We start from the raw sequence: 26,025 nt of genomic DNA, 5'->3' as shown, positions 1-26,025 counted from the left end.
GGGAGGGGGGGAGGTGGGAGGAAAAGTAGGAGGTGGTTAACCCCAACTCCAGGCTAAAGAAAGTATATTTCTCTTCCACCCCTACTGCAGTTGACAGCTCTCATTTCACTCAGGCTAACAAAGCTTATCCAGAAAAATCACATCTGGGCAGGGGGAATCCTTCTCTGACGTGTCAGGGAATGAAATGCAGTTGAATTTTCTGGCATGGTTTAAGTGGCAGAATGCAGGTGGCTTCCCTATATACTTGGTTTGGGCTGAGGGATGGAGGAGAAGGGAAATGGCTGTAATTATATAACCACAACAAACACGTGAGGATTTAAAATGCCAAAATTAGGTGTCAGTAGAAACAGATGCCACTGCTGCCCCCACTGGCCACGTATCATACACTGTATCAAATCTGTTTGGATAAATGCTGCATTGCAACACCCTTCCAGACGTGAAGATTCTGAAAATCGGGATTTTGCAGGATGAGCTTGCACAAAACAGATGTGCAAAACTGCCCTCTGCTGTTTAGATTAAGACCTGCTCAAATAAATGATAGTACGACCAAATCCGTTTTTCACAGTCGTAAGGGCCCAAGTCGTGAAGAGGCAGAACTATTTGGCAGCAGCTGTTTCCTGCCTCCACGCAGAGTAGAAATCTGGTATTTGAAAGCCAATAAGCTGTACTGCAGCAACACTGTTTTAAGAGCAGCAGCACCCCATTCAGTGACCATAGCAGAATGGGTGAGCACCAATGACACCCTCATCCCAAAGACAAGGAGACAAGAACATCCTCAGAGTGCAAGGGAAATGATGGTAACTGTGAGCAAAAGCTCCAAGACACATATCTATCAGGCCATTAAATCAAGGCCTCACCTTTACAAACCAGGAACTGGAACTACACCTCTAAAGACAAAAGCTTAGAGCATATAAGCCTTTAGGAATTCATGATTGTTAGGTTACAGCAGTGATCAGGAAACACAGAGGGCAGTCACCTTATCTAATAACAAACAGTATATAATCTGTTAGGGTAGCACCTGTAAGGCCCTATTTCAGGGACACGAGGACCCTGACTTTCTTTTTAAGCCCAAATGGAAAGTACTGTACTAGGAAAGAACCTGCACATTACCTAGTTCTAGTAAGCTGGGCAGCCTAGTACAGAAATATCACAGAAGGGCCAGCTGTTTTCTGTGGCTTCATTCACACATTCACACACAGGACGTTACAGGAGAACAGCACTGACTGCCCACATCTTTGGGAAGCTCTGTTTTGGCACAACTGCAGAGAGCAAGTACTGTTACCTGCATCAGAAGCTCAGTCTCTGTAGTGCCTAAAAGCTATTGCCCTTATGAATTAAGCACGTTTCAGCTCTTTGCAAGACAGACTGTTATGCAGACAGGTGTTTTTTTCATTCCTTTCCCAAACGAGAACATAATCTGTATTGGTCAGTGTAAGCATACAAACTGAAAACCAAACCAAGATTTGGGTACAACAGAAACCTTGACAAAATTATATTCTTCACATCAACCTTTTTCATACCTGCATTGTTTAAAAAACTCAGCTTGGGCGTAGCATTCAACATGCCTTTGAAACACACTAAAAGCACTTAGTGACCACTTCAAAGGCTCCCTTGAGGTTTAACTCACGTTAATTTTAACCCAACGGTCACGTAGGGCCAGTGTTGAGCCTAAGGGATTTTCAACACACCATCAACAGACATACAAACAAAATTTTAGAAAGATTGTGCTGGGTGCATAAATAGCTCGAGCTTTACTTTGATGATGATTTGCTAATCTCCTACACAGCAGGACTAGGGCTGGGACTTCTCCATTTTTTAAGTTAAGGGCAATAATATTCTGTCATACCTCAGGGTAAGGAAATTAGTGCCAGATGATTCAGTGCGTGCCTGATCACTCTGGTTTTGGATTTGATCCTGCTATCTAAAAAACTTAATAGTGAGACATCAAAGGGCAGCTCTGCACAATCATGAAAGTATAGGCTATAGGCTGTTAGGTGGGGTTTTTTTTTGCTTTGGCTTTTTTTTTTTTTTTTGGCTATAAAAGCTGTCAGAGAAGCTTGTAACTGGTGACAGGAGACTTCCTAACACAAAATTAACAGACCTCTTTTCTGAGAAATTCTCAGAGTGGTCACATGCATTGAAACCAAGTGCCTTATTCCTGGAGCACTACAGAGCAGAAGATGGCTCTGAGAGAAACAGTAGCCTTACCTGCAGCAAAGCACAATTACAGACATTATTTATCAGCAGCTGTGAGATCGCCAGCAGCAAATCCACAACTGAATAGTTCACTTCCACCTTGTTTTAAATTGCACAGGTAAAAAGGAATACAGTACTGTGTACAGCTAAGGCAGCAGCATTACTACTATTGACGCAATAAGATGCATCACTACCACTGCATTTTCAATGACCTGCACCTTTGCTCATGTCTGAAACAAATTTTAAATTAAAGCCTCTTACATCTATGGGCTGTGCATGCTAACTACAACAGCAGGAGCTCGCCATTATTGGAGAAACATCAAATTCCCATCCCAGACACAATTTTTCTTTTTAACCAGCTTTCATAAAGTTTTATCTTCAGTTTTTAGGAAAAAAAAAAAAAAAAAAAAATCAGTCTTATTCAAGGGATTCCACATTCCCACCCTATTAGCCAAGGCACTCAAATCGGGTATCAGAGCTTGCATCATCATACTAGCCAGGTACTTTGGGATTATAGAATTTGAGAATATATCAGTACTTCTTAAGGCTTCCTTTAAATCTAGTTTTTCAGGATCAAGAAAACTAAAAAGGTTTAAAGTAGTACGGGTACCTATAACAACTATTAAAGCAATGAACTTCTGTAGACACAATCAGACTATCACCAAGTCTTCCATCAAAGGAACTGACAGAAAGATTTGCTAAAATACTTAGTTTAGGAAAGCACTGCTGTAAGCTAAACTGTGAATTCAAAGTGGCAACATTATACCAAAGAGCACAAAAAACTATTCAGTTTTGAAGGAAGGGTGCCTTACGTTATTTGAGTTTTAAGGAAGCTTGATCTACCATAAGAAGCTAAAAGATGAACCAAAAAGATCTTACAGTGAAATTGCCACCACCACGAAGGACAGCAAGTAAATATGGGAACAGTTCTGTCAGCATCATCTGTGAATTTTTCCAAACCTATAAAATTAAAATGTAAAAGGCAAAGTCCGCCAAAAAGTCCAGCTGCACCCCATAAGCACAGAACCTTCTACTACTTCACAGTGTTTTTATTAAATATCTTATTAGCAGAATAACTTTATATCTCTAAGACAAATTAAAAGAGGAAATCGTCATCATCACCTGAAGATGATGGCTAAGTTTTACTTCTACCTTAATGCACCTGAACAACAAAAAGACCAAGTTATAGTCAGCTGTTCAAGAAATTTTGTTCCTACCAGCTATTAACTTTAATATTCACTATAGAAAGATTCAACAGCAGTTCAACTTTGGGAAACTGTATTTTCAAGGAATTAGTGGAGAAATTTCTACTCCACAGCAAAAAGAATTGTCCAAACTGATGGACTCAGTAAGAGCCATTTGTACTCCCAAGTTTTGGTATGTGACAAGTGGGTGACCATGAACCTTCCATTTAACCTCTCAAAGACTGCAAGGCAATTTCTGAAACTTTGGTCCCATTTTGGAAGAATCTGCCTTTACAGAAACATACAGCAGGCTGGAGTGAGAAATATATATGGGAATGTTAGCTAGAGCACTTTCAGATCTCTCTCTTCTACTCAGACTATGCCATCTAGTACCTTTCTATTAATGTAACAGCACCATTAGACCAAAGCATTCTTCTCTCTTCTTTTCATGAAATTGAAACAAGTCATAATGCCAAAAATATTAAGCCACATTGTTAATTGAGCATTTTTTTTTCTGCCAGCAGATTGGCCTTAGCAGAAAAACAGAAAATTGCAGAAACTAGTCTGCTCTAATTTGAAATTTACAATGCCCTATCGAGGGAAAATGGGTAGTAGAAGAATTCTGAAAACATATTTAAGTCAGTATATTCTCCTTGTTTTCTCTGCATTCTGACATTTTACTTCTTCCTAATTCCAGCACTTTTAGCTAGTCTAGTCTGGGGATGTCATCATCTTACTTTTGCAATTTGAATCAGCACCAAAAAAAATCAAGTCAAATGCCAAAGACTGCTAAATATTTTCTATCATCTTAACAATTAGAGACTGAAATGTTAATTATCTTACAAAAAGGTTAAACGCTTTCAAAAAAAAAAAAAAAAATCATTGTGCTCTTAAAATATGCCCAAGGTTCTATTATAAACAGCTTTACTTCACACAACTGCTTTAACAGAAGTTCCCTTTTGGCAGATTTGGTTTTGACATGCATCACTATAGGTGTTACTGTTCCTGACAAACAGATCTCTCACTCTTCCAGCAGCTAAGTCACCTATTACCATTTTGATTTGCATTTCTTTTTAATGTGATCAGTTACTGTTTAAACAATCACATGCCTATTTTCTCAGGAGATTACATGAGGTTTTGAATTAACTAAAAGCATTGGAAGACCAGCAATAACACTTTTGGTATTTTTTAAATGTTGTTATTTTTAGATCATTTGCTCTGCTCTGACACCCAAACGTTCTGAAATTTAAAGCAGTACTATAGGGACACACAAGTGTGGATAAATCTTTATTGCCATAACTTTTTTCTTTAATTCTTTTTTTTTTTCTTCAAAAAATGAGCATTGGGTTTTCAATAGGTTGTAGCTTTACGTCTTTATATGTACAACATTACAACTGCATATTTTAATAATAATGAAGTTAGTGATACTTTGATAACTCAACACAGTGTATTTATAAAATGAATTTTTATCAAAATACACTTTTCACTGGGATAATAAATAAAATCCTGTGAAACCCACCTACACAAAGTTAATTTTAACTCTGGTAGAACCCGATGTGGTACACAGTCCATTATCTACTATGTTTGCCCCTTTATCCCCCCTACTGATGCTCATCTTCTGGGGTAAGAAAACACTTTTTCCCCCTGTTGTTGTGTGACCTCATTCAACATCATCTTCAGCCAAGCACTGTGCACTTACAATTCTCTGTAAGAAGGAGAAAAACTCATTCACAATTACATAAGATTGACAGTAGGCAACTGATTATCAAGCAATGTAATTTTACACTGAAAATTAAGCTGTGTGATTACTGAGAAACCTGATTAATGTTAAAAATTGTAATCTATTTGACATAAGGTTTTAAAGCCACCTCTGTACAAGTAATACACTGCAATACCTGCCAAAGCTGAAGTCAGATAAATAACATCCTATCAGCCTCAAGGGATGCCCAAGTGATGTGGCTCTGGGCAGCCTGGTCTGGTGGTTGGCAACCCTGCACACAGCAGGGGGGTTGAAACTAGATGATTATTGTGGTCCTTTTCAACCCAGGCCATTCTATGATTTATTCTGTGACCTCTATGGTTTTGGGTTTCTCTCATGAAACGTTTTTGCTCCACTGCTTCCTTTGTATCTCATTTAGCTGGTGCTTTTCAGTGCTTTCACTAACAATTAGAATCTTAAACTGAAATGTAACCACACCTGAGCTGTAATGACAGCTGACTGATAAACACAGAGTATCTGCTTCATGTGAGGCAACATCCTGAGGGAGTTCCCTTGCACTTCCAAGATTCTCTTGCTACAGATTACCAATTTTACCTGCACAGTAATCAGTCTAAAAAGAAGTGCATTCGATATACATAGCTACCAGCACTTTTCCAAAACTGTCAAGTGCTTTGGTGTTAATTAACATTCCGTGTTGACAGCTATCAAAACCAACAGGTTAATTCTGACAGACTTTTATAGCACTTACAGATACTTACATGTCACTTAAAAAAAGCTGAGATTCAAGATCCAGTGCAAGAAAGTTACCTTTTTTTTCAGACCCAACTTCCATCCGGAAAACATTGGATCTGCTTATGCAATAAGATGCCCACAGTTGTCTCTACTTTGAAGAGCTTAGCATACTCTATGCATAAGAGAATTTTTGTATTCCTATTTTTAACTTGTTTGCTATCAATGCCATGCAATACTTTCCATACATTTTCATATTTTGTTCCAAGTGAAAGACCTTTTTGTCTAACTGAACGTTTAAGAAAACCATTAAGAAAACCAATACCCAAGGCTAATGTAGCACATGACAGAAGAAGCTCAATTACCTTCCAATCTCAACAACATGGAGCGTTTCACATACCTGGCTTATTGTAGGGAGCTTAGTTAGAAGCATTTGAAACACTGGTGGTGGAAGAGTCTGCTGTAGAACTTGTAGTAGCTGCTGCGGCTGTCCACACACAGCAATGGCATTGGTCAAGTGATCAACACCTTTCTCATATTCACCTGTATGACAAATCATAACGTTTTGAAAACAAACCTCTTCCACAGCATGAAGTATTGACAAAAAACATCCACCGACAGTGGATTGAACTACTTAGAATTAAACCATGTTTCTTTTCTCCTCCCTTCTTGAATCTTCTGAACACAGAAGGTTAGAAAAGAGCAACCAACCTAAGAAAGGATCATTTGACTCCCAAATGACAGAAATCTAGTAAAAGGTTAAAAAAAATATATTATTTTTACCACTTACCCTTCAAAAGAAATTATGCTATTACCTTGAGCTAGTAGTTCCTCCCCAAGCTGGATCTCCTCAAGAAAAAACTTCTGAACAGCTTCAGCATCCTTCAGATCAGGCAGCTGTAACACACACAGTAAAACTGAAGCTGGCCCTTAAACTTTAGCTAATAATTCAGCACGAAACGTTCCCAGCCAAAACCAAACAAATACAATCATATTTTCACACGGAAACTCAAAAAAAGAATTATAAGTATCACCACTAAGATAAACATATGCACAGCAATATTGAAAATCAGACTCGAGTCTCCAATCATTGCATTATACATCCATAGAGGGACAGAGTCTGAAATACCACTACTTGGTTTATTAAGTATACAATTTTGGTAGCAAATACAATTTCCGAAGTGTGTTATGTTCATCACAGCCCTCAGAATGCATTAAGATAAATTTCTCTCTTCTCTAAGGAACCATTGGCAACAAGAAAACAGATTAGCAAATTAAATTTGTACCACAAAAATCTCCCAAGTTTAGCTACAAGTGTATCTCATCCATGTTTCTTACATCTGGAAAGTACTCATGGGCCTACTACGAAAAGGAAAACATCTTCAAGTCACACAGGAAATGTTATGGTTCCTATGGTTTTCCACCTGACTCGGAAAAGGAACACCATATTTTCATATGGTTATTTGTGAAAGCTTTAAAAAAAAATCTAAAGACTGCATATCTGCAGAAGGGTTTGTAATGTAGGGATCAAAACAGAGAAGTTGCCCTCTAAACAAACCTCACAAGCAAGCCTGATACAAATAAAACATTTTTCAAAACAGCGCTGCATTACTGAATACAGTATTACCTTGGAAAGCCCTGCTCTCTCTTTGGCAAGCTTCTGTTTCTTCCTTCCTATAAGAATAATAACACGTGTTTTTTAATTTGCAGTTTAAAAAGACTTCAGATGATAGCTCTAAAAAGTGAAGGAGTCAAAGTTAATTTCAAAACAAGAAAACATTAATATATTCCATATATACTGCAGACTGAACACAAGAATGCAACCTGCTCTCTGCAACAGAGTACCATTCAGAGGTCTAATGAGGGCTGGCACATTGACTCAGAATGGCAATTTCTCTCCTGCTGGCTGTCCTCAACACCAACTGTGCAGAGCCTGTACTCGCATATTCCTCGTGCACTGAGAAGTAAAGGGAATTAAGCTAATACAGGATTTTTCTACATGAATTTCCAGCAATCGTAAACCACAGAAGAACTGCCTACAAGGCAGTGGCAATGCTGAGCCACGTTCATTCTGAAATACCCAGTGCACCATGAGCAGAATGGCAGCTGCTTTGCTTTAGCAGAGGTTTGGGAACAAGTTACATAGGAGCGGGATCTCACTGTCCCACAGCAAAAGCATTACCAGAGCACACATTCCTGAAACTACATAAGTGAGGAGAGCAAATGGTGACAGATGAAACAAACATTTACAGGCTTAATCATTCAACCTGAAGACATAAAGGTGGCCTGCAACAGAAAAGTGCAGCATTCCAGCACAACTAGAGTAATTAAAATGATACGTAGCTTGTTTTTAATGCAATCGGGCAGCTATAACAATATTTTATGGTAGTGGTTATGCATACAAGAATAATTATCCCAACATAAGTTCAGAAATTCTGGTGATTTCCTTAGAGCCATTTTGTCATTCAGTTCATCAACTGAAACAGTTACACCAATGTAACTTGATGTAACTCAGTATGGCCCATGGTTAAGTAACCGTGCTCTTGGTCCTCAGAGTCAGCTCCATGAACACCTACCTACCTTGGGCAGCTGCCACACAGCCCTTGTCTGGCTTCTGACACAATTTTACATGCTGGAAATACTTCTGAATAATATGACTAATAATTTTAATGGATGTGAGTTAAGAATTTGAGATTGTCCACGCGATGAAGACATCCAGGAAATCATTTCCTAGCAGTGCCAACGTAACACAAAATCTATGGATGAGATCAAGTCTTCCTTTCATAAAGGGAATGTGCATTCTGACCACGTGGATCATCCTTTCATCTTCCTTGGTATCTTCCTAACCCCTCACACTTGAGTTTCTACAGCATACTGACCTGTATATAAAATCTCACATCATTACACACAGAAAAATGTTGCGTCACATAGAACTCTTGCTATTATAACAATATCATTGTTTTCTATTTTATTAAATACAAATTCACCTTCTGAAAGATGGTGACTTCAGTTTGCCCACTCCTAATTTTGTGAAGCATTCATCCGCACACAACTTTCAACTGCATTAGCACACATGACAGTTGTTCTAACACAATACATCAGCTCTCGCACTGCACAGAACTCACAGGTTTTTCAGGCCCAGCTCTTGTGTATGGAAAGTTTCCAATGCAAACCAGTGGGTAACTTGATGCTCAGGCAGTGGTGGCAGAACTCCATGCACTGCACCAGCAGCACAGGAGCCAGTTCCACAAAAACAGAGACCATTTACCTCTTCTGCTCTCATCCGCTGTGCAGGAACTGACCAGCTCCCAGAGTTTCTAGCTTTACTATCCTTTGGCCCCAAGACTAAGCACCAAAACTAGGAACAAAAAACTAATGTAAGAACACTGTGCCTACTGAATAAACAAGATTAAGACATCTGGAAAACCAAAGTCCAGGAGTTCTTGCAGACTCTCATGAAATTGGTTCATCTCCTGAAATCTGAGTCTGGTCGCTTTCATTTTACTTATTGTGTGCCTCTGCAACACAGACTTCGGTCATGATTCTGCTTAAACAAAGGGATGTCAAATAAAACCAGGATGGCAAAAAGCGTTATCAGTTCTTTGTTTGTCAGCTGGTATTTGACTAAATGCAACAGGCAATCAATCCTTTGATACACGGGATTCCTATCCCTCCCAAGTCTGCTGGTGTTGCATTAGAGAGGCTGAAAAAACAGTCTTATCCTAAGAACACTACTTGAGATGATCTGCTCTAAATTTCACTGTTAAACAGCACATCTTCATCCAAGGAACTGCAACTGGCTGCTGCACTTGATCCTCTTTATTAAATATTCTACAGATCAAGCTTTGCCATCCAGCAGTAAAAATGCTGTCACGATCACCAGGTCACTGACTGCACTTGGGAAACACCTACACTGAAGGAAAAATTACAGTATTAAAGAACAACAAAAAATCCTGAGTATTCTCTCAAGCCTTACAACTGAAAGCTGCCCGGTGTGTTGTGCCTAAGGATCTCTATCTTTCAGTTCTGTCTTCCAAATAGCAGCCGCTCCATATCAAGCCACAATGGATTTCCTTCACTTCTAAAGCAAATATAAAGGTTAAGCAGCATTCTTAGAACAAGTGTAAGATCTGTTCAGAATCTTACTTGATGAGAACTCGGAAAATGGAAACAACAGGATGCAAAATTGCTGTCAGAGCTTCTATACAAATTTTATGAAATGCATAGAATCGTATCATAGAAACACAGGCTAGCTTAGGTTGGAAGGGCCCCCCCTGCTGTAAGCAGGGCTGCCCTCTACCAGCTCAGGATGCTGCTCATGGCCCCATGCAACCTGCCCTTGGACATCTCCAGGGATGGGGCACCCATAGCTTCCCTGGGCAGCTGTGCCAGGGCATCACCACATTCTGAGTAAAGAGTTTTTTCCTAGCATCTAACTTGAACCTCCTCTCTTTTAGTTTAAAGTCATTCCCCATTCCCTCTTGTCCTGTCACTGTCAGACCATAAAAACAGCCAGTCCCCCTCCTGTTTATAACCTCCTTTCAAGTATTGGAAGGCTGCAGCAAGACCTCCCCAGAGCCTTCTCTTCTTCAGACTGAACAAGTTCAGCTCCCTTGGCCTTTCTTCAGAAGAGAGTTGCTCCAGCCCTCTGATTATCTTCGTTGGTCCTCTTCTGGAGCTGCTCTAATGGCTCAGCATCTATGCAGCCAATTTTTCTGCCAAACCCAGTTTTTTCATGCAAGATAAACAAATATCAGTCTACTATGCTGAAATTTGCCAACCTTGCACTGTCGGACAAAAAGTACCTGGAGGACACAGAACTGTTTCTGCGATCCCAGATCACGAGCAATGGCTCTTTCATCAGCAAAGGTGCTGATCACGTTACAGTTGCTTGCTAGGAAAATCTACCTTGAGAGTGATTCCTGACCTTCAGCTAAACAACTAGAGGAACACACCTATTCTTGGAGTAGAATCAACTGGGTACACAGCTCTCATCCTACTTCTCGTTATTCACATACCTCGCACAACTCGCTCTCACAGTAAAGCTAAATTTAAAACTTCCTCAACCGCTCAAATATTTATTTAAATGTTGAAGACGTGAAATAACGAGGAGCCACAGGACAGGAGCTCCGCATTTTGGATCAATCACCGGTTCGCTCTGGCATTCGTTCTTATGCCTGGAGGCTGGGGGGGCAGCCACCAGGAGGGTTTGGAATGCGGCGGGTAAGATGTCCGAAGGCCGCCGTTCGCTCACGCCTCAGCGCAGGAGCGGCTTCGCGATCAGACTGCAGCTTTATCCGATCGCCCTCCGGACACCGGGAAACGAGCGCCGCCACGTAAAACGCGGCAGCGATAGGCCCCGCCGGAGCGTGCGGGATGAACAGATCGCCGCACGGGGCGGAGGATCTATCCCCAGGCCTCGCTCCCGGCGCGCACAGCCCGCGTTACCCGCTCACACCACGCGGCGCAGGGGCCGAGGAGCGGGGGGCCGCCGAAGCCGGGCCGGGAAGGCCGCGGAATCGCCACGTGCCGCCGCCCCGCGCGGGAGCCGAGCCGGGCGGGGGAGGGGCGGCCGCGCGCGGGAGCCGTGCAGAGGGGGCGGCCCGGACACTCACGCTCCCGCAGCCGGTTCTTGAAATTCGGGTCGCTCCGTCTCTTGCGGTCGAAGTAGATGCAGTAGCCGATGAAGAGGGCCCCGCAAAGGCCCGCGGCGATGGCGCCGGTCTTGCCCACCATCATGGTGCCCGGCGCCGCGGGGAAGGCCCCGCCGCCCCCGCCCTCCGCAAGGCCGGCGCCGAGCTCCGCAGGCACCTTGGGGCGAGCGGGCGGCGAGAAAGGACCCCGCCTCGCTTCCGCTACGTCATCAGCCCGCGCCGGAGGGCGGCTTCCTCGGTGCCTGCCGAGCGGCGGGGCCCGCGGCGCATGCGCGAGCGGCGGCACGCTCTGCGCAGTCCTCGCCCTTCCGGCGCCCTTCTTCCCTACCGCCATGGAGGGGGCGGCGCGGTCGAGGCACGGTAAGGACAGAGACAGAACACGACGGAACGCCCTTGTATTCATCGGCTTTATTAAAAAGAACCAACTTTTTTTTTTCTTTTTTTTTTTTTTCTTTTTTACATAGATGGGTTAGCTGTTCAAAAGGCTATTTGTTTTTCCCACCTTTCTTTTTAGTAATGCTTTTCAGTCTTTTGGGCTTGGTGCTCTTTTTGGCTGGATTTGCTTTTTCGCCAACAAATGAATCATGAGAGCCTGACTTGTTTTTCAGCGTGGTTTGAGCTCTGGCCTTAGGGCCATGAGACCGACTGGTGGTGCTTTTCTGTGGGGCTTTGCCCTTCTCAGAGCAGCGTTTCACGCGGAGTTTTCGTCCCATCAGGTCAGAGTTGTTGAGCTTCAGAGCGAGATGTACAGCATCTGTATTCTGTGAGAACAGACATTCACTTGAAAAGCAGCACACTCCAGTTGATGACTTCCAAATAAAAGGCTGCTTTTCTTTAATTCTGACAGGCAGGTTTTTACAACGGAGAGCACCCGACTGCCTTTACTTCCATAATGTCACGTCTCTGGTCAGAAGTGCTCGCACACCCACACGGCTTATGCATTGGGGCATATGTTCTTGAAAAGGAACTCTGAAACAGCTTACACCAGTCATAGGAGACAGACAGAAAGGAAAAACTTGGGGGTAAAGAAGTTGTTGGGCTGCTGGAAATAAACTGACTAAGATGAGGCTGGGAGAAAAGATTGAAAAAGCAGTGTTTAGGGAGCTGCAGAAATGGCTGCAGGAAAAAACTCACTGACATTTGGAAACATAACCACTGGGAAACCATTGCTGTTACACCAAGTGAATTCATTTTTTTCTCTACTACATCTTTCCCTTACAGTTAATTTCTTTCATCAGTGTTTTGGAACTTTTCTTTGTCCTCAACCTACAATAGTTGCCACAGCTCTGGAGGGAGCTACTTTTAACACGCAAAACAGCACTACCACGTCTAACATCGCATGCGTATTCAAATAAAGCAAGCGTTAGGTAAGGCCGTAACAGCAATTCCCAATTCAGATTTTGACAAGTGTCCTGAAGTCTGACATTCATACATACCTCAAACAGAACGTAGCCAAAGCCTTTCCCCATGCCGCTCTGTCTGTCGCGCACAATTCGCACCGCCACTACGTCTCCACAGTCAGCAAAGTGCTCTCGCACAGCGCTGTCACTGATGTCTGCAGGCAAGCACAGCAAGACACGTCTGTTCAGAGAGACAGCTTTAGAAGCCTAGCCTAAATCCAAACCATTTACCAATTTAGGTACGCTTACATATTTAAATCACAGAATCACAGAACCACTCAGGCTGGAAAAGACCTCAGAGATCATGGAGTCCAACCACGACCTAACCATACTACCCTAACTAACAGCCCTCTGCTAAATCACGTCCCTGAGCACCACATCCAAGCGGATTTTAAACACATCCAGGGATGGTGACCTATAAAATTGTTTAAGTACATAAATATCAGTGTTTCAGAGAGATTCCAGCAATTTAACACTGCAGACAGCGTGGAAATTCTAAGCCATCACTGTGTATGATTTGAAAGTGGTTTGCAAATGCTGGCGCTTGCGGACTTCATTTAAGGACCGTTTCCTTTGACACTCACTGATCCCCTACCTTTGAAAACTGCAATACAAATCACAAATAAGAATGAAGACCAAAGCACATTTTTTCAAATAATTTCAGTTATGGGTTGAACACAGTGGAAATGAAGATTCAAGCAACATTTTTGCAACTCCTTGCCATAATCTATTTCTGAGAATTAATACTGATGATACCAAACCTGTGCTGGCAGTTCCTGAAACGTAATGCTCAGTGACTGGACTAAATGTTAGCTGAATGGGGGAAACGGGATTTAATAAGACTATTCTGATAATGGTCACACATGTGAGGCTTTCTCAGTCTCATGCCTATGCAACCAGAAAGACAAGTGGGATGTAAGAATACTAAAGCATAGGTTACAGTACACTTTATTCTATAGTAACTCTCTTTACCTGTCTCTGCACCAGGGTGGCTCTGAATTTAACAGTGAGGGTTTAATTTTATGGGAATTTGATGCACTGAGAAAAGTTAAAGGTGCTGAAGTAATTTCCAGATTACTATCAATGTCCAAACTGCTCTTTTCCTGCAGGATGCATGGAAGGAGAGTACCAACACAAGTTCTACACAGCAGAGAAACGTTACCATACTCAGATCTGTCACTTCTCCAGCTTTACAGACAGGTCAAGTTTTAACAGTATCGGTTGTTTATCAAGTTATTGGCACAGGACTTGCCTTCATCCTGCATATTTACACACCACACCCCAAAGCAAGTTATCCCAAGCATCCTCACTCCATTAATACCCTCACATGGACCATACCTGATGGTGATCCCTTCATTTACTCAGAAGCAGCTGAATATTCATTAAGCGCTGACCTGAACTACATAGCAAGCACCTCCACTCAGCTGTTACTCACAGCAAACAGAGTCACTCATCCCATGGCTCACAGGTGAACATCAAAATTAGAAGCCGTCCCTGTGTATCACTTGGAAGTGGTTCACAAGTACAAGCACACATTTGGCAGTCTATTAAGCTGTGACATATGCAGCTTAGTCATATTTATTTAAGAAACGTGAAGTAACAATAAGAAATAGAAGTGCTTGCAGTTCTAGAAATATAGCAAAAGGCAGCACCTGCTGAAAATCACCCCTTTTGGTGCCTCTATCAAAAAATAAAAGTGCTATTTTAAAAGATTCCAACAAATGATAGTTAGCTACCTAAACATGGTACCTTAAACTATAAATAAAAGAATCCTAATGTCAGTGTATTCCATAAGCATTAAACAAGAAGGCATGATGTTCCATTTTACTTACCATATGCGAGATTTCCCAAGAATACGGATCGCTTGTTGTCATGCTAAAGAAAACAAGGAAGAGATTGAAAGCCACTATGTCATTTGTTACAGCAAAACACAGAACTGAGTTTTTGTGTCACAAGCTACTTACTAGACTGTTTTTTGATGCACTGTCAACTCTGATGTGAAATCCACTAGCAACTTCTGTTCCATTTCTTTTGTAGTCAAAAGAAAAAGAAAAGTTCTTAAACTTAAATGATGAGGCATTACTTTATTTACAAAGCATAGCATTTTTGCAAAAGGCAAATTTACTTTTAAGCTTGAAATACCATCTTTATTTTAATACAAGCAAAAAACAGAAGGCAGATAAATTTAATCTTTAAACATTCTGCATATATGCCTTCTCAACAGGCACGAGGAACAAAGCTGAGACTTACTTTTTTAGAGCCTTAACAGCAGCATGTTCTTCTTTAAATACAACATAAGCATTAATGTACTTCACGTTAGGATGAATCTTACGCCTGGAAGGGGAAAAAGACACTTTGTAAACAGATCTGATATTATGCTGTGCACAAGCACTTCTTGTTAAACAAGTTGACATCTCCCCTGTTTTGCACGCAGTAGCAACTTCAATTCTTGTAGAGCACATTCTGTCAAAAAGAGTTCCAACTGTACATCTAACACAGCATGTGTATGGACCCCAATCAAGCTTCCTCAGCTCATAAGTACACCCGAAGGAATTAAAGACAATTACTGTCTCCCTCCTTCCCAAAATACAAGAAATGAAATCTAACATAATTATTTACTGCTACACTAGGCTTATAATTCCTGACCACTTGTCAAAAGAATTGCATATACAGAAAGAGTAGTGCAAATATCAAAGAAACAAAAGACAAAAAAAGGCAACAGCAAAACAATGAACAACAAACACTTAAAAAAAACCATTTTGTCTTTGAAAAATAAAGCACAAAACTCAGAAGCAGAACCTACTTTATGGTTGCTAACTTTCTGGATAAAGCAACTTCTGCTGGAACCTTTAAAATAAAAAAAAAAAAAAGCTTTCATTAAGTAACCACAGTGACAACATATCACAACTATTTTGTCCTTGAAGAGAAAGTCAAACAAACACCACTGCCACTTAGCGTTATGTAGCCAGTACACGGAGCAAACGGATATTTGTGATGATCTAGAAATATTTCAAAATTAGACGGCTTGTTTTAGCCTAGTCTGTTCTATTTCTTGAGTTCCAAGACAATTATCTTCACCCATTCTATACAGTACGTAGAGTTACAATGAATATGCTTTTGCTGCTATAATTTAAAAATAGCTAAATAATACCGTAGTTAAATCAGCAATAATAAAGGCCTTCTCAGAGAAAAACTACAGCTCTGATGGTACAAACTGCTGTTATAGGAACAATAAAATGTGATGAAAGGTGCCTCTGCAGTAATATCACCAGTGCTTCTTCTAATGGTAAAATACACCCACCTAAACCTGCTTCTAAATTAATGAAGATACAAGCCTTAGGAACAGTATCCCGTAAGGTCAGAAAAGCAGATGCCATATAACATCAGAGAAAATAACGTACCACCGAACGGAATCGAATGGATTCTATTTGTCCATATTCTTTGAAAAGAGACTTCAGCATCTGAGCAGAAAATATAACAGATGTTCAGTGTATTTCTGCATCCCGATAATAAGAATTATTGTTGAGCACGTACTACCAAGATGGTTTTTATACTATTTTCACTTCACTCACGCAAGGTATGTTAACAGGCTACTAAAAACATGCCAGCAACTTGCAAGTATTTCTTTGTTTTCCGTGGCCACTTCTTATTCTATGGACTGCCAAAACTGAATTAATATCCCCAACTACTTAGGATGGTATAAATTGAAAACGTCGTGCAAAAATCTGAAGTATTATTTGTGTTCAAAATGAGCAGCAGGTTCCAGCTTTGTACTTATAGCTCTCATTTATTACATAGATTTAAGTTGAAGGGGGAAGTTCTTCACAGAGAGTGGTGAGGAGTTGGAACAAGCTGTCCAGATAGGCCGTGGATGCCCCATACCTGGAAGTGTTTGAGGCCAGGTTGGACAGGGCCCTGGGCAACCTGGTCTAGTATTAAATGGGGAGATTGGTGGCCCTGCCTGCAGCAAAGGGGTTGGAGCTTTGTGATCCTTGAAGTCCCTTCCAACCCAAGTCGTTCTACGATTCATTCTATGATTGATTCTATGAAGAAGAAATCAACATTTCTGCTGAAGCAACACAACTGCATCCACTGCTGTAAAAAGCCCAACTCCACTAAAACAAAAAAGACTGCGTCTGAAGGTTTCTGATAATGAGCAATATTTCCCACTTTCACAATAAGAGATTTTAGTCATAAGCACATGTGAGATCCCAAGTGGAAACATTCCCTTAAAGTAAGGGCTATCATAATCTTATTCATTCCTTTAGCTAACAGATTCCACTCGCGTACCTGAGCAGTATAGTTGACAGGCAGATTTCCAACAAACACCGTTCTTTTATTTTTAATCATTTCTTCAGCCTCATTCTTTTTCTTCTCTTGTTTTACAGTTCTGCCTGTACCTGAATTGACATCACTCTTGGCGACAGCACGAGAAGCCCGTTTTTTTTGCTTCGCTTTGCTCTGAAACAGTTTTCGCTCTTCATCTTCATCTGCCTGTTCTAAAGCACTCTCCCTTTTCAAGAAAAGACAAGCAAATTGTAACTGATGGGAAAGAATGGGACATTTGAGGTAAAAGAATTAATGCATCTAAGGGAGGTATTTCAACTTATATTTTAAATTGTCATGCTCAACATAAAATTTCAAATGTTATTTTTTCCTCCAGTGTGGTAAACAAACTTATCTGACCATTATGTGATACAGAAAGCTACTTGCTATCCCAGGCCATAGAATTCACTACTAGCTAGATGTAGTTAAGAAAGAATTCAGAAGAATACTCTGACTAAAATTGAAGGGGGGGGAAAAAAAAAGTCATCTTTGCATGCCAGAAATAAGATAAGGCTTCTTCCCAGTATCTATTACATCTACAACAATCTTCTGAGATCCACTCACACACTAACAGATCTCTGTCTGCACAAACCTGCCATAACAGCATATTCAAGAAGGCTACAGACACCAAAAAAAGCCCCAAATTATTTCTTTTCTTGGATATGGAAAATGCAACAACATCAGAAAGTAGACACAGTATGAGCCCCAAGAGCTATAATCAATCAAATGTCGTTATCCGGAAATTGAATGGAAAAGCTTCCTGCCTGAGCTGACAGCGCCTCGGCTCACCCTGCACGTTTACAGGAACAGGCAATGCAACAGAACAGTTTGGTTCACAACAGAGGCCTAGCAGACTAAGGACAACCAGCTCAGGCTGGCAGATTGCTCCTGCTGAAGGTGCCTCCGAGTGCAGCTCTGAAGGCATCACTCTGTGCCAGAGAGCAGATGATATCTCAGCCTGCAGCCCTGCCAGCTCTCTGACAGAGGCTTTGGTTCCATGAGCCAAGGGCCTGCCTCTAAGAGGAACATAAAGTATTGAACACCTTCTGGCGTAAACTTTTTGATGCTTTCACAAGCTGCTTACAAATAGTACTTTAAAACACAAGGTTGTGAGGAAAAGTAGACTAAAATTTCATTGTTTTGTCTCCTGATTAAGACAGATTTTTTTCTTTAATCTCTCTTTAAGAAGGTACCACCTACACACCTCTTTGCCAACTTCTCCTCTGCTTTTGAAAGCTCCTTCTTTCTGGTTTTCTTCACTTTCTTAGGAGGTTCTTCTCTGACAGAAGAGCTCTGTCCCTCTGACACCTTCTCCGCTTCTGTACGCTTTCTTTTCTTATTTTCCTTTTTTAAAAACATCAAAGAAATTACCTTGAGAAACAAAGTTCCAGAAATCCCCTACACCTGTTTTACAAATTGCAGTTTATTTATCAGCTGTATCTTGAGCTCCGGGGCTGCCCAGCTGCACGCCTCCTCCTGCGATGCACAGAGGGGCACCGAGTCCCTCAGGGCGGCACTCCGCTGTGCAACTACGTAGATCCCATCGGGCCGGCCCGGCCTCAACCCACGCACTGGGAAGGGTGGCAAGTCGGGGCTATCCAAACGCCATCGCAAAATCTCTGACCGATATTTTAAAACACCCCGCCCTCACACCGAGGCGCACGCGGTGGCAGACGGCTCCGTTATCCCAGTACGCAGAGCTTACCCTGGGCACGGCCACCAACACGGGCGGCGGGGCGGCGGCACGGAACAGACCCGCCAGGGGCCGCACCGCCGCCGCCCCACCTGAGAAGAGGCTGCCGACCACCTGCCCCACCACGTAGTCCCCGCACAGGGCCCTGCACAGGAGAGCGGCGTCAGCGGTCGCCCCGCAACGGCCGCTCCACGAGGCAACACCGCCGCGCGGCGGCAGAAGGGGAAGGAAGGGGAATGGGACGGGGCAGAGCGCGCGGTAACGCACCCGGCGGGCGGCTCCGCGGCTCCTCGGGGCGCCGCCATGATGGGGACACGCGCGGCTGGAAGAAAGAGCGCGTCACTTCCGGCCGCCGCATGGCGTGGGCAGGGGGCGGCGCCGTGCTGGGCGGGCTGTGACACCTACCTGGGGGGTGGGGAGGGTTTCGTAGTGCGCCGAGCCCCGTATCGTGTGCCCGCACCGAATGGGCGCCGTGGTTGGGCTGCTGAGATAACACAGTGCTGTAGTATGTAACAAGATGAAGCATTCTGGAGAAGGAACAGTCATTGCTGCCCAGGGCTGTGGGCACGGCCCCGAGTGCTGGAGCTCAGGGAGTGTTTGGACATCGCTCTCACACGCAGGGTTTGGATTTGGGGTGGTGCTGTGTGGAACACAGGGTTGGGCTCGGTGATCCATGCAGGTCCCTCTCAAATCAGGATATTCTATGATTTTACGTACTCTTCCGATGTGATCTTTTAGGCACTTCAGGCCCATTTTTGAGGTGCCAGTGTGAGCAAAATTGGCACTCACATCTAACTGAAGCAGAACAAGTAATCCAGATACGGAATAAGGTAAAGCATTAGTCTTGATTTAGGCCTTCTGGATTGCAGGACTCTCATGGACAACTCAAGAAAATACAAAAATTATTGAAAACTGTCAGTAGATGCTGCACTGACATGTATTGGCGTTTCCAAACTACCTTCACATGGCAGAGCAGTTTTATAGGTGACACTGGGTAGAATAGGCTGAACCATCAAATTGCATCAAAACTACATTGGAAAAACATTTTGCTGACTGATTTCAGAGATTTATAATTGCTGAAGCTCAACAAAAGGCACATTACCACCAGGAACTCAACCAGAGAGTGAGTTTGAGCCATAATGTAGGCAGAGAAGAAAGCGTTATGGCACAATAGAAACCACACAGTAAAATGTAGTACAAGCACTGGTGCAAATAAACATACTGGGAGCAATATAGACAGCCTTCAAAGCCAGATGAGCTCCCAGGCATATGCTGATAGCCTACACACAGCTGTTCTCAAGAACATCAATGTGAGACACACAGAATGCATCTGTCACTCGGCCAAGGTGCAACGCATAAGTGAGGGGCAATTTTCTTTTAAGGTTGATGTCCAAGCAGGCACTCGCAGGTACAGGCAAATACTCTTTCTCAGCTTTAAGAACAGTGTGCATGCCAAAAAGGGAGCACACCACGTTTAAGCAGTATTATAATATGTAAACTGAAAGGAAGCTCAGGTTTCTCGTACTGCAACTCAGATTACATTAGCCTAGCTAAAAAGTTTGCCAAAAGCGCCTTTGTTTGTAACTGCAGGGACACAGTAACATGAACTAGAGAATACAAACACTTCACAGAAGAGGTGCAATATAAAACTCCCAGAACAGATCCTGATTAGTCATTGAACTAGATAGATGCAAGAGAGCAAAAATTAAATAATCTATGTAATAAAAAACACCCCAAATCCATACTTATGCAAAAACTTTCAACTTCATTGAGCAGCAAGAAAGCATGGGGAGGTAGCTTAATGAAGAATCTCTCCGTTGTTTCATGTTAAGTAAATAAAGCTTCACATATAGAATAGGAATTAACAAATGTATCAAAGCACAAATGCTGGCACTGAAGCAGAGCTGATAGAGAACTAGCAGCAAGTGGAAGGCTGAATACGCTCAATTGCCCAAATGCAGTTCCCAGTTAAATCAATACCAGCTGTGACTCCTGAAACTAAAGGCAGAACTGAGCCATTACAACTCTGTTTCTACTAAACATGTATATTACCTTCCAAGTAGCCCCACTGAAGCTACTTAAAGTTGCCCCTGACAGTCTCAAATCATGGCAATCATTAACAATTTAAGCATCCAAAGCCTGTTGCCAGTCATTTGTGATTTACCAGCCTCAGTGGCAATCCACCATTTTACAAGTGCAACTATTTTGGACACCAGAAGGAAGGAAGCCAGGCATGGCGTGAGCAGATATAACTAAAGGTTCCATACAAGCTCCACTTCTACCAAATCTGAACTTAGCCAGTTGTTTTTAGAAGATGGCAAGTATCTTCAGGAGCTTTCTTTTCCATTTTTCAAACTAACCAGATTAACGTGAATCCAAACTCCTCTTTATTTCAACCGGTGCAGCCTTAATGATGTCAACGAGCAACACTTCTGCTGAAAAAGATAAATTTTAGCCAACCGCTAAGAGGAAAACAGAGCCAGCCAATGTACCACGTCTAACTAATTTTCCTATTGCTTATTACACCACATCAGATATCCTTTGCTGAACTGATTCTGCAGGTTGGTGTCATTTAAATGAGCACGCTACTGTTGCTTAATTAAACTGTTAGAAACAAAATCAGGGATTCACAAACTATGGCATTTTATTTCAGAGGCCTTTGCTTACATTTGTACAATATATTACATAATTCTCCATTTTCTGCAGAACCTAATATATATTTTATAGCTTTTTTCTATAAGCTTTTCCTTCAACGTTTGTCAACAAATTTTTACAGTCCTGTACAATTCTGAATACTTTGAAACCATTTTCAATAAAATCAATAAAGTTAGCCTTAAGCACACACTACGAAGACTGAAAATGCTTTTCTTAGAAAAGTCAAATGTAAAGGATTCTGACACTCTAGCATCTACAAACAAAATGCTTTGAATTCTTACATGTTGTATTGCCAGAAAACAAAGAAAAACATGCCAGCCCCTATTTTCCCCAGCCAAAAGAAGTACACAGAACTACAATTAAAACAGTAAAACAATCTGTACAATAAAGTACTGTGTATTAACAGTGCCAGGTATTAAATAGCTTGAATGAACACTTCCGCAATATACAAATGTCTTACAAAGGTATATAATTAACAGGAGAGCGCTTGGGATTCATACAACGTAAAATCAATACAAGTGAAAACAGTTTGAAGTTGGTTTTGGAATTTGTACAAGGCATTTAAAAAATTAAATGTCTACCACTCAGCTAGCTATGTATTTTAAAAACAACTACCCTTTGTGGCAGTGTTCATACCAGCAACCACAAATTATAACCTCACACCTTACTCGGTCTTGAAGTCCTCTCTCCTTGAAGCTCGTAATAAAATAAGCATTACAAATGAAATATTTGTTGCTTTAAGGGAAAAGAAACATTTACAAGAAAACACAAAAATATAACTGTTATAATCCATTATGAATAAATATACACTTTAAACTGGCTAAATACAATATTTATACATTAAGATTTAATACAGTTTGTTAGCCATTTTCTTCCTTTTTCATAATGTATTTTATCAAAATTAAAAAAAAATACTGTTTTATAGAAAAATGGCAAAGTACAGTAGTTTCTTTCCAATTAATGGGTTATTAAAACCCAGAGTAACCTATTTAAGCCTAATTCAAACCTGTAAACATTAGTCAGTTTTGTTTGTCTGTTTTTAAAGGAATCCTCGCATTTGGTTATCAGGACCGATGTCAAACATCCCACTAACTGCAGGTTTTGAATTGAATACATGTGCTTGACGTATACAATTGAAGCCACTATACGGTGACTTAGCAGTTAAAAAACAATTAGCTTGTACAAATGAAAATAGGTTCAATATTTGTCATAAATAAATGGAAAAATATCAAATGTTCCAGCTTTAACAAAATACCAAGGAATACATGTACAGTAAGCCTTACCACATTTATTTAGATCAACCCAACTATATGCTTATTGTACTGTCTCTACAGGCAGTGAACAGCCTCCATTTGCCACAGTGGAAGGCCTTCCAGTCACTGGACTTACAATTCCCAGACAAGTTGGAAACAATTATTGCTTGAGGAAAAGCAGTTTGTTGTACTTTTTCTTCATAAAAGTGCACTTAAGTGCAAAGTTAGCTTGTCAAGAAACAACTTTAAATACAAAATAGTGCTTGTCTGAATTTTGTGCCACTGTGCAGTATAAAAAAAAATTAAAAAAAAAGAAAAGAAAAGAGTGGCCCTCAGCAGCCATTAAGTGCAAAGTGCTTTGGCAAGTCCTGCTGTCACCTGCACTCAACTGACATTCCATTTTGTGATGAACTTGACATGGATGGTTCTGCTAAGGTTAACATAACTGCAGCTGTAATTGAACTGGAGGAAGGTGATGAGGAGGAAGATGACGTAGTAGCAGCACCTGCATGGGAACAAGAAAACAGGTTTTCAAAGTTCGCAAATTAGGCAGTAAGAAAGGTTTATATGTACTGACTCCAATATCTAATGTCTAGTAATTAAAAGAAAAAAATCCTCCACTCCCCAGCTTTCATGGGAAATATTCTGCAAGACAAGCTATGCTATGTATAAGATCGCATAGCGTTGTATCCCTGCAGTCCTGGTTCCCTGATGACCCACATCAAAAACTCAGCCAGAGGATGTCAAAGTCATTCCTGCCCCACAGGCACAGTCATCAGGTACAGTTCTCTTTCCTGTAGGAATTTACACAGGCAGGGCCTTGTCCCAGCACTGAACCTGCATGTACGGCCTGCTTGGGCAATCAAGAAGCAACGGTTGTGCCCATGAGATGGCAGCTTCAGCCACAAAAATCTTGCTACGCGTGGCAGAGTACTGCTAAATATGCAGATAAAAATGGGACGTGGAAAAAATGCTTTTAATGCTGTTAGAAGCAGGCACACTAGAACATTCCTTATTGAAATAAAGCAAGAGAAACAGGATATTTTGTTTATTAATCTTCTTTAAACCCATGATGAATCTCTTATGTTAAGGGGAAAGCTTGAACCAGCCACACAAAAAATACTCTAGTAAACTAGCACTCATCTTCAACTCATACAGTAGGTTATTCATTACCTTAGAATGCTTTGTTCACAGCTTAGAGAAGCTTATCATACTTTCCTCCCATGCAAAAATAAGCTCTACCTAAACAAAATAGATTGCCTACAACCCTCTACAGAGAGTTGATTAAGTATCACTGCATGCCTGAACTGTACCTTCAAAAGTTGAAAAAGCATTGTTAAAAAAAAACAAACACAAACAACCATATAACCAAACCTAACTAATGGCACGTCTTCCTTAAACTATCCAACTCCTATCAATGCCTTAATAACATGATACGTGATTTAGCACTTTGAAAGAAAAATTGAGTTCCCACACTTACTTTCTCTCTCTTTTTTCTTTAAGCGCTTTCTTCTCCGGTCAATGGAAGCTACCTCAGACTTCAAGGACAGGTAATGTTTCCTGATCTCCTGCAGCTTTTCTTGAAGAATGGTTATGCGCTCGGCACTGGTCAAATTTTCCAAGTCAGCTGCAAGGTAAACAGTCTATTAATTACTGCACTGCAGCATTTCTAAAAACTTCTCAATTGCAGTGAAGTAGGAAGTACTCAAGGGCTGGAGAAGAAAATGTAGTGAGAATCTCTCAGAAACAGCTAGCAGGGACACGAAGGAACACTGCTGGCAAAAACAATTCAGCACAAGTGTGTGCATGATGTGCTGCACCAGCTCTTTCTACATTACGTAAGAAACAGCAGCCTTCAGGCAGTCTGTGACAGAGCACAGAATAACAGAGCATAACATTCTGAGAACTTGAGAAACTTGACATATATTAAGGTCATCTGTGAATACTGAATGAGATATTATGGATAATTCTAAGAAGTAATTTAAATCACTCATGTCAAATAGTTTCAATTTGACCTTTTAAAGTTAAAAAAAAAAGTAATTCATGAATTTCTACACACATCCATGGTTGGTACTAAGGAGAACAATTTACTGCTGAATAAACAAACTCCTAGATGCTGAGAGAGGGGGCTAAAAACAAGTTTTTATTTTAAGGGAATTATTTTTCAATTGTTTGCTTATATTGTTATACTGAGGAAGGGAGCTTAAATCATCTAGCATTTTGTCCATTTCTCCTCTCTTCCCACTGTAATACTGCAATAACACACACAGGCAATGAAGAAGTTGCACTTACAGCAGTGAGACATTAATAAAGCCACTGTGATGTTTTTCAGATAAATGTGTGATTCCTTCAATACTATGCTCACAGTCTGCTCTAAGTCCCTGTAGCTGAGCTGACTGACATAAACGTGCTGAAAGTTCTTACTAGTAAATAGTAAACATACTCTGGCTCACTTAAGCAAAACAGAAGAGAAAATAAGTTAGAAATGCCTGAACAATAACTAGAGAATTAGGAGTAAAACATTGAAAGTCCTCTGTGACAGGTAAGCACTGGATAGCAAGAATGGCAAGTCACAAAGGAGCCATTTTTAAAGGAGCATTGGAACAGGAGGAGTGGTAATTTCCTGAATTGCAAAATAAAGCAAATGTTTTAAAACCAGGATTTAATGACAAAGTGGAGCAAAGTAGAGATAGAATCATTTTAAAGAAAAAAAAAAAGCAAAAAACTTATCCAACAAAAAAATATTCTACATTTCAAGACCACATTAGGTACGTTTTCAAGAAAATGCTTACACATTTGGAAACTCCACTTGTAAACTTTGGGCAAGCGATTATTCTGTTCTTTGAGATCAGAATCCTTCTCTCCATTTTTCCCACATTTTCCTGGAGATTGCGTTCTTGAAAGTGATTTGGTTTGGTGAGATTTCATGCCTGTAGAAACCAATTTTGCTGGCTGAGTCTTGGACACACTTTCACCAGCAGATAGTTCTTCACTATCACTGCTGTTGGCTGAAGAAACAAGACAACATATTACAAAACAAAATAGCCTTTCAGCCCAAAGCAAAGCTTATCAGAAGTTCCTCCTGTGCTGATTTTCTTATGAAAGGAGTTTATCTGACTGAAATCTTTTTTACCCTAATATGATACAATTTTCTAGCATAAAAGCTAAGCATACAGACTTTTACATCACTGGTACCTAAAAATAAGATCACAACA

General features: G+C 41.1%; 3 protein-coding genes and 1 non-coding gene across 8 annotated transcripts in view; all 4 read right to left on the bottom strand.

The window, feature by feature from the left end:
- Nucleotides 1-4,654: 4,654 nt before the first annotated feature.
- TOMM20 (translocase of outer mitochondrial membrane 20) lies at nucleotides 4,655-11,697 on the bottom strand. The gene is made up of 5 exons (XM_085219713.1): nucleotides 11,445-11,697; nucleotides 7,457-7,503; nucleotides 6,645-6,726; nucleotides 6,230-6,372; nucleotides 4,655-5,085 (listed from the first exon to the last, which is right to left on the bottom strand). The coding sequence occupies exons 1-5, from the start codon at nucleotides 11,566-11,568 to the stop codon at nucleotides 5,041-5,043; spliced, it is 441 nt and encodes a 146-aa protein (XP_085075839.1). The 5' UTR covers nucleotides 11,569-11,697; the 3' UTR covers nucleotides 4,655-5,040.
- Nucleotides 10,914-11,049, bottom strand: LOC116216402 (small nucleolar RNA SNORA14). Its single transcript, XR_004159083.1, has one exon. It is a non-coding gene; the product is annotated as a small nucleolar RNA SNORA14 (small nucleolar RNA).
- Nucleotides 11,698-11,876: 179 nt separating the features above from the next.
- On the bottom strand, nucleotides 11,877-19,291 carry RBM34 (RNA binding motif protein 34). 2 transcript variants are annotated; one of them, XM_085219711.1, is made up of 11 exons: nucleotides 19,170-19,291; nucleotides 18,915-19,047; nucleotides 18,414-18,553; nucleotides 17,174-17,396; nucleotides 16,285-16,344; nucleotides 15,687-15,730; nucleotides 15,134-15,217; nucleotides 14,848-14,911; nucleotides 14,716-14,758; nucleotides 12,920-13,038; nucleotides 11,877-12,244 (listed from the first exon to the last, which is right to left on the bottom strand). In XM_085219711.1, the coding sequence occupies exons 1-11, from the start codon at nucleotides 19,205-19,207 to the stop codon at nucleotides 11,969-11,971; spliced, it is 1,224 nt and encodes a 407-aa protein (XP_085075837.1). In that variant the 5' UTR covers nucleotides 19,208-19,291; the 3' UTR covers nucleotides 11,877-11,968. The 2 variants fall into 2 exon arrangements, with proteins under 2 accessions (XP_085075837.1, XP_085075838.1); XM_085219712.1 differs by lacking the exon at nucleotides 16,285-16,344.
- Nucleotides 19,292-21,528: 2,237 nt separating this feature from the next.
- ARID4B (AT-rich interaction domain 4B) overlaps nucleotides 21,529-26,025 on the bottom strand; it is an 85,889-nt gene continuing 81,392 nt past the window's right edge. For all 4 annotated transcript variants that reach the window (XM_085219697.1, XM_085219701.1, XM_085219699.1 and 1 more), the window contains 3 exons: nucleotides 25,603-25,818; nucleotides 24,291-24,437; nucleotides 21,529-23,315 (listed from right to left, as the gene is read on the bottom strand). In XM_085219697.1, the coding sequence (XP_085075823.1) occupies nucleotides 23,185-23,315; nucleotides 24,291-24,437; nucleotides 25,603-25,818 (494 nt within the window). In that variant the 3' untranslated portion in view covers nucleotides 21,529-23,184. The remainder of the gene's footprint in view (nucleotides 23,316-24,290; nucleotides 24,438-25,602; nucleotides 25,819-26,025) is intronic.

This window comes from Meleagris gallopavo, chromosome 2 (genome assembly GCF_905368555.1).
Source record: "Meleagris gallopavo chromosome 2, MGAL_WU_HG_1.1, whole genome shotgun sequence".
Taxonomy (NCBI): Eukaryota; Metazoa; Chordata; class Aves; order Galliformes; family Phasianidae; genus Meleagris; species Meleagris gallopavo.
Note: the sequence above shows the minus strand (reverse complement) of the source record. Positions and strands in the feature narration are given on the sequence as shown.